We start from the raw sequence: 8,537 nt of genomic DNA, 5'->3' as shown, positions 1-8,537 counted from the left end.
AAGCAGAAAGCACCTAATTCTTAAATAATGCAACATGTATATCGGTCTCAGTGTGAGGCAGGGAAGCTAGCTGAGACAAGGCGGCCACTATCAGCCCGTAATGAGAAAGCCTTGACCGGTGGTGACACAACAGGCTCTGTTCCACAGGCATCCAGGGAGGCTCCGCTATCAGCCTGGGACTCCTCCAGTCCCTGGCACCTCCACTGATGCAGAAAAAGTAGGTCTGCCTGGGACCCGAGGGGAAGCCGGGCCCCAGTGACATTCCACGGTTGGTGCCAAAATGGCTAAATGGCAAGCATTTCCCCAGAGTCTACGCAAACGCCAGTGTGTGGTTGTGTGGTTCCAGGTACAGGTTACAAGTAAACAACTCTATTGATACCATTTACATTTCAGTCTCAGTAGACCGTGATCTCAATGGGAAACGTGATACAGTTGTTATGCAAAGACAAGCACAATAAAAGCTTTAGGTTTGGAAGTTCTAATAACACCAGAGAGAGGGAAAGAGGTCGAGCACAAGTGTGTTTATTTCCTCGCAGTGTTTCTCACTTTTTTCCTTAAATTGACTCTTGAGAAAAGTCTGCCCAGATTCCAGACGTGTTCTTAAAATGCAGAATTGTGAGCGTTTTCCTTCTAATGACGAAGCCAATCGTTCTCGTTAAATAAAAAGCACAAGCCAGTTGAGCCAAATGAGCATACAGTACCCTGAGGGCATACTGTAAAATGAAACAATTTAAAAATGTTGAAGAGCTACAAACTGGAAGCCCTAGGAGCACTTCGCCTCTCCTCTCTGTGAGGAGCAGCGGTGCCGATGGAGTAGGAGCGCTTGCTGCTGGCTTTCCTCCAGGGGAAGTGAGTGTGTTAAATAACAACTAACATTTAGTGACTTTTTTTGGGTTCTTAAGTGGTGCTGGTAACTCCAGCTGGGTGCCACTGGTTTAGCCTTCAGAAGTAAATTAAAACATTGTCATGTGCTTTGGTTGCTTTGGCATGAAACTTGACAGCACAGTATGTTAGTCTTTTATCTCCATTCCCTTATTAATGCATAATCTACAGTCTTGTTTTGTATATTAACTATTCAAAATGTCTGTATGACAACAGGACTAACACAGCAGGTGCTGTGGGGACCCAGAGAGGCGCAGAGAGAAGTTGTTTGGATGAAGGGTTTATGAGAGAGCTGAACCATGAGCAGTCAGCTCGCTCTGAACAGGCACATTCTGAATTGTAACTGCAATAGTCATAACAAAAAAGGGAAGAATCTGATGTTTTTCGTCCATTTATTGTCATGTAGAACTAAAGACTGTGATTCATTACATGCATTGTTTTCTGGCAGATGGACAGAGCAACTGTTACAGTGCAGCTTCAGAAGAGCCATTATTTATTCTCACAGCACGGTGTCGTCCTACATGATGCTCTGCTGTGGATCAGGAACCTGGACTGGCTTCTGGTGATGAAGGACAGTTGTTAGAGTTAACTCAGTCCAACAAGGTGAAAAACACAATTGTTTGTATCTGCATACAGAGATCCTAGTTACCTTGGTTATCATCTGTGGCCGGGACACTTTCAGCCAATCACAAAGCTGATTCCTGTGTGTTCGTACCGTTTCAAGGTCGCTCTCCCTGGAATACACATCAAGCACATCAATGTGTCCTATACATACCAAACACATTTAACAATACAAGAATATTTAATATTGCATCCCATGTGACCCCTCACCAGTTAACGTCGCTGAGCAGCGTCATGACATCATCCAACACCTCTGGATCTATGACATCATCGTAGGTCAGCAGCATCTCATACATCTGGCTAGCCGTCGTCTTTCTGATCTACATGTGTGAGAGAGTAATAGTTTTAGATATGGTGACAGAAAGCAAAGTACACAAACAAGACTATTCCTGTATCTCAATTTGGATACTTACGTTAGCATACTTACATGTGGTACACTCAAATCGAAAACATCTGGTGCAAAATGTATCAGTTTCTTCTTCAGTAAAGTAAAACTTGGCAACCATTGAGGTTAAGAAGCGTCCAGCGTTCTACACTGACCTTTTTAAGCTTCATGAATACAACCTGAAGGTACTCATGCCACGCAGCATTTATCATTATTGTCAGAGTTAACACACTTGTTCATTCAAGATAGCGAGAGGAAACACGGAACTGGAATAAATCTTGTTGCAATAAACAGCAAAATGCAATGCATGGACACTTTTCTTGAAACACTGCAATTATAACCATCAGATAAATGGTACTTTACCAATCCCAAACTGGGAAAAATGTTTGCGTTGCAGCAGCACAAAACAAAAAAAGGCATTGAGCATAACATGAAATTAAAAGAGAAGAAATAATGATTCTAAAAGTATATAAACATCTCAAAATAGAAATCATCATCAATCATAATTTGTTTAATGTCTCAAAACCTTACATTACATACGTCACTGACTTCTGAAGTTGCTGCTTTTTTTTTGCCATTGATGTTTACTGACTGACCTTCTTTATTCTAGTATAACTAATGTGTTCTTTTCTTCTATGTACTCACATGTTAGCTTATTCTGTATTATTACATATTTTTTTATCTGCTATGCAACGTTTGGTGTAACAAATGTAAATGTCCCCGCTGTGGGACTAATAAAGGATTTCTGATTCTGATAAAAAAGACACGGAGTAGGAATCTGCAGCCATGCTGGTGCTTTAGTGCAGGTTTGTAAATGCCTAAAATGATCATGCTAACAATATCAGTTATAATGTTTACCATCTCAACAATACTAGCATTCTTACATTTGCTAATTAGCACTATACACAAATTAAAGCAAAGGGAATCAGTTGAGAGATTAAAATCTGATGATGGTGCTCGCTAAAGACTCCGGTGATCACGTATGATGTGTGGCAGACATCTCAAAACCAAAATTCATGTTGTGAATTACAATATGCTGAACGTTTTTCACCCAATCATGCTAACAAATAACCTACTCCAGCTTTAACTGTTTAGAGTATTCCTGTCTAGGGAACTTACCACTGGGAAGGAATGGCAGAGCAGTATCAGCAGCTGAGACAAAACCCTCTTCCTCACCTCCCCTTGGAACTGGATCAGCCCACAGAAGCTGGGAAACACAAAACAGCTTTGTCAACACAGAGGGGATGATTTCTTTCTCAGTCCAGTAAACAATGTGTCACTGAGATGAAGACTTACACAGATACACAGACGCGCAACTTGCCGATGTCTTTGGACTTCTTGAATTCTTTGCAAAGATCCAAAAGGTCCACACAGAACTGATGACTTGTGGAAAAAAGACAGAAGAGTTCACACATCATAAACATTCAAACAACAGCTGTATTCCTAACAAAGCTGTTTCTACTCACTTCTCTTGTGTGGCGAAGATTTCAAAGCAGCTGTTAGCGAGCATCTGATTGAGCATCTTAAGGAAAGGAATAGACACCCTGCAAAAAGGAAAGGAAATATCCGTCAGTGAAGAGGGGAGAGACTGTTGTGAGATTATTAAACTATATCGCTGATGGCTTGTGTTCGTAAAGAATACAAAAACAACGCGTAAAAAATAATCAGCTTCAAAGACACAATATCATTTTGTAAAAAGGTAAGGCTGACACATTACTCCACAATCTAACACCCAGAAGCTAGCCTGCAGCGCATAAACAGCGTATGTTAGCGTAAATCAGACAAATCAAGACCCTGCGCTTTCATTTTGGGAATGTTTCTTCAGTTCTCGGGCACAGCACAAAACGGTATTACCGTATTTAACTGGTTTTCATTGTATTTAACCTTACATTTTGTTGTTGTATATTTTATTCTATTTACATGTACATAGAATCCTGAAATTAAGAGACCACTTCAGCGTTATCATTTTCTCTAGTTTTATTATTTATAGGTATGTCTTGAGTTACATTTTAATTTTTGTATTTTATTCTATAAACTTCTGACAATGTGTCTCTGTTTTGGAATTCAACAGACACTGGAATGGCTGCCATAACTACACTGTAGCTACTGTGCACATGATAATAAAACCCTTGAATCTTGAGTAAAAAAGCTTAGTGAACATCTAGACACAGTAAGCTATTTAAGGCATTGTGTTACTAAGCAGCTGCCAGCTGGTACTGGCAATATAAATGCCAACAGGGTGATCAAGAACCCAAAGTGAAAGCCTGTTTGATTACAATAGGTCAATAAGCTCTTTTTACTTGTGTTAGGGAATTTTTGGCTTAGGTAGTTAAACTTTGAGACAGCTCATCCTTTTCTCCTTCCTCTGTCTGTGTTCCCAAGGCATAGGTCTTTCGGCCTTGAGGTGCTGTTGTCTCCCTTAAGGAGGGGCAGCTTGGGCGCATCGTTGATGCCAGTCTATGACCGAGCACAAGCTGACCTGAGATAGTTATTGTTCAGGGAAGTCTAGAAGCCCTTCTTATCGGCAACGTAGGTTCCCTGGCACATTCTTTTCCATGGACGACAGCTCTAGTTAGATTCAGGGTCCATATTTGTTTAGTCTCGCTGATGAGGAATGTTGATTATACACTCTGAACTGGTTAAAACCTTGTATTGCAGTAGAGTTCTTCAGAATTAGTTGGGCAACCGCTCTGGCAACTCGTGGCTGCAGCAAATGTTTTGTCAATTCTCCAGCCGTTAACTTCATAATAATACTTCAGTGTTTGCCTTTAAAGTTCATGCTCTCCTACTGTCTCTCCGAGGTTCGTCTCCATTGCTTCAGAAGTTTCTATCACAACTTGTATGATAGAAAACCATATTTCCAATAAGCTGATTTGCTGTCTATCGGTCTATAATACTTATACAAACACTTTATCACAGATCTCTTTGGTGCCACTTCTCTCATCACTCATCATTACTCATTAAGTAATACATGTAGCACGGTGAGGAGGAAAATGATGTTTGTCAGTGTACTTGTCGTTGCGGAGATTGTCTCTGAAGATGCTCAGCAGCGTTTCTCCAAACTGTGTCAGGGCAGCGTGGTTCTCCTGGATCCCTCTCAGATATTCAAACAGCGACTGGGAGGAAAAATGCACCTGAAGGGAAGCAGCGGAGAGCGGTGGTTAAATTAGAGCAGCCGGATGTTGAAACAGTGGACTGAAACAGAGACGCCCACTGATTGGAGGGAAGTTCCGATGTTAGCTATGTCTGGTAATCTAATTCTACGGTCGTTAAGGAAATAAATTTGAGAGTTTTCCTGAACAACAACACTGTGTGTCTATGTTAGCATTTAATACAAAGTTAGTCAGTTTTAGACTAAAATTCTGAGACATAAAACCAGTGATAGCAAGAGTGCAATAAGCTTATGAGTAAGGGCCCTTTCATAGTCTACGCAAGCTACGCAGACGCAGTTGTAAACACAAGGTTCACGCGCATCAGTTGCTGCCCTGTGCCTTGTCAGACGCGATACACCGCTCATCCAACAGGGGGTTGCAGACTCCCGGTGACTTGTCTGTCTGGTAGAAAAAAGGAAAATGGCTACAGAAGAGGAGTGCCTCATTTTGCTTCTCCTGAAGCGCCGGCAGCTTGATGTACTCAGCAAGCCAACCAAGACGAGAAAGTATTGCGGGGTAGCCGAAACTCAGCTGCCTTGTGCCACTTTTTGCTGGCTGCTTCCATTTTTTCTGGGCTCGCATGAACCGGTCCCTCATCTGCTTCCAGCTTTTTTTTTAAATGGTTTCAACATCGATATCTAGGTCCAGCGCTATTTCTCGCCATGCATTTTCAACTGCGTTTCTATCTGAATATGAAGCGCTCGCAGTGTCATAAAGATGCTAGGTGCACGGCCCTGGCCGTGGCGCAACTGGCTAGGGCACCTGCACCGTACGCCGGCGACCCGGGTTCGATTCCCGACCCGTGGTCCTTTCCGGATCCCACCCCGACTCTCTCTCCCACTTTCTTGTCACTCTACGCTGTCCTATCCAATTAAAGGCAAAAAGCCCCCAAAAAATCTTTTTTTAAAAAGAAGATGCTGGTGCACACAAACTAATTCACAGAGACGCTCCTCGTTGTCAGCCATGGTTGCTATAGTACTTCTTCTGTTAATAGCGATTTAGTACAGTACAGTCATTCTCATCAGCGCCCCTATCGGAAACGCGTGAAATGGCAGTCACGCTTGCGTCGTGTTACAAAAATCTGGACTACACATTTTGCTACGCAAGTACGCGTCAAACCCTACTTGCGTAGCTCGATGCGTTGGCGTCCGCGTAGCTTGCATAGACTATGAAAGGGCCCTAAGTGAGTGTGAACCGGGGGCGGCCTTGGAAAACAAACTGTGATATGATATCATCATCGTCTACAGGAAAACAAAGTGCTTAATCTCGACATCTGCAACACAGCAACAACACATAGCAACATAATGTGCTATGGGTAAACAAAGCAACACGGAAATAATTTCCTCATATACATTCAATTGACAATATTTTGTTTTTTGTATTTCAAGCATTTACAATATATTTCGGTGCATTATTAGGTTCTTCAGTCTTGATTCTCTGACTGAATAACTGTAAAAAATCAATCAATCAAACAATTCTGGTAATATGTAATCTAAATACCTTTTACCATAGAAACACACATTATTTTCCATGCAAGTGTAGATGGGGAAATAAGCTTGTTGCCATGTTTAGCTGCATTGTTGCTGCATGTGTTTGACCGCATAAATACTGCGATATAGTTATGTTTCTTAGTGTTGTGACTGCTGTTTGACTTGGTCTAATGATCGCTCTACAGTGAGGCCGGGCGTTAAGGCAATTCCTGGAAAGTCAGTGAATGCTCCACCTCTCTGGCCTGTGTGAATATATGCCTGTGGTGTGAGAATGGTAATCTTGGCTCACGTATTGATGCAGTATTGGCTCAGTTTCCTGCATGCAACCCTGTACAAACATATCAGTCTTCCCGTCTCTGAGGATGTATCTGGGGCAAAGAAAAAGCGCTGGAGGAGCGGGAGGTAAAAGCAGATCGCCTCAGAGGGAATATTGTCTGCAGCAGCCTCCACTGGCAGAGGAGTTCAACTTCACTGCTGCTTTCATAGGCTTTCAACTTATTTTCTTTTACAACATCCAAAAGCCCCTAAAGTCCAAAATAACCCAATCATCGTTTGAGTGATCGGTTTTATTAGGTGAGGTCATAACAAAGCAGGGAGAACTTGACCAACCCCTGATTCTGTGTTGCCGTTGAGGCCTCCAGGGGGTTGGGGTAAGGGGTCAGGAGTGGAAAATATCAGACACGCTTTTTAGCAGTTATTTAGCACTGGATTGCAAAGATTCAACTGTTGGAAAATTTCTCGCATGCCAGTACCACGAGGGACCCGTCAGATCAATTTGTTCTGGATAAGTCTGATCACAGACTCCAGCCAGAGGGGTTGCCATAGTATCACAAGCAGGGACAGGGGGAGAGAAAGGCCAAAGTAACAAAGCTGATATTTGTGATATTATGAAATAATTGAGACAAAGGCTTTCTACAGAGTAGGGGAAGATAAGGGATTAGAGAGCAGAGGACTGAGAAGACTTCTTTGGACACAAGGCTCCCCCTGTTGGCCCACACTGCTCCTACATAACAACCTGACTTTGCAGACTGATGACTGACAGCAGGATTTACAACCACTCAAAGAGTCTGGCCCTATTACCAGATGTTATTTTGTATGATAAAATGTACATCCTGCATTTCAATTATGTACACACAAACATCCCTGCTTTCCAAAGAGCAAAGCACACCGTTAAGTTCCACTATTTAAATTTAGTTTTCTGAAGTTTATAATTAATAATGAATAAACAACACCCTTTAATAGAGCTGATAAATGAGTCATCTTTCCCTCTTTACTCCATAAACAATGCACTCATTTCTTCTTCAATTTTCCTCATTATGTGAACTGCTTGTTTATGGCATGAAATGTGAATGTATAGACATTTCTATTAAACCAAATGTTAGTGAGAAGGATGTTTTATAAAATACAAATAGGTACCAAATTAAAGAAAAAAACTGGGATTTTCCTGAAAAAGATGTGGGTCAACCATGCGAGAGATTCAGTGCTGCTGATCATATCACCAGACAGCAAATCAAATTCCTTGTATGTCTAAACATTCGTGGCAGTAAACTAGATTCTGATATACAACTCTGGAAAAAATTAAGAGACCACTCCACATCTTTCTTAAATCTCAATCTCTACATGTATGGCAGCCATTCCAGTGTCTGTTGAATTCCAACATAGAGAAACGTTGTCAGTAGTTTATAGAATATAATAAAATAAAATAAATCCTTGAACTCAAAGACACACCTATAAATACTAAAACCAGAGGAACAACATTTTCCTCATTTAGTGTTTTGTCTCAGTAACCCTCGTGTCTGCTTTTGTTTCGAAATGTTTCATCTATCAGTACATCACACTGCTCTGATTTGAGTGTGGACCTACTGTGGACTCTGTGATTCCTCCCACAGACACGGTGAGGCCCAGCAGGGTGTGGTACTGATACTGGGGCAGTCCCAGCAGCCGGGTTATATACTGGAAGGCCTGGGATGGAGCATTCCAGTTCAGACTGGTTGTGGTCTCACTGAA

The 8,537-nt window shown here is 41.8% G+C and overlaps 1 protein-coding gene across 1 annotated transcript in view; it reads right to left on the bottom strand.

The window, feature by feature from the left end:
* Window positions 1-1,257: 1,257 nt before the first annotated feature.
* The window catches only part of tbcd (tubulin folding cofactor D), a 30,108-nt gene continuing 22,828 nt past the window's right edge, over window positions 1,258-8,537 (bottom strand). The window contains exons 32-39 of the mRNA XM_063904104.1: window positions 8,394-8,532; window positions 4,901-5,022; window positions 3,355-3,432; window positions 3,185-3,271; window positions 3,008-3,095; window positions 1,714-1,823; window positions 1,532-1,616; window positions 1,258-1,441 (exon numbers count right to left, since the gene is read on the bottom strand). Coding sequence (XP_063760174.1) covers window positions 1,400-1,441; window positions 1,532-1,616; window positions 1,714-1,823; window positions 3,008-3,095; window positions 3,185-3,271; window positions 3,355-3,432; window positions 4,901-5,022; window positions 8,394-8,532 — 751 coding nt within the window. The 3' untranslated portion in view covers window positions 1,258-1,399. The remainder of the gene's footprint in view (window positions 1,442-1,531; window positions 1,617-1,713; window positions 1,824-3,007; window positions 3,096-3,184; window positions 3,272-3,354; window positions 3,433-4,900; window positions 5,023-8,393; window positions 8,533-8,537) is intronic.

Source organism: Eleginops maclovinus, chromosome 16 (assembly GCF_036324505.1).
Source record: "Eleginops maclovinus isolate JMC-PN-2008 ecotype Puerto Natales chromosome 16, JC_Emac_rtc_rv5, whole genome shotgun sequence".
NCBI lineage: Eukaryota > Metazoa > Chordata > Actinopteri > Perciformes > Eleginopidae > Eleginops > Eleginops maclovinus.
The sequence above is the reverse complement of the archived record's forward strand: the minus strand, read 5'-3'. Positions and strand labels throughout refer to the sequence as shown.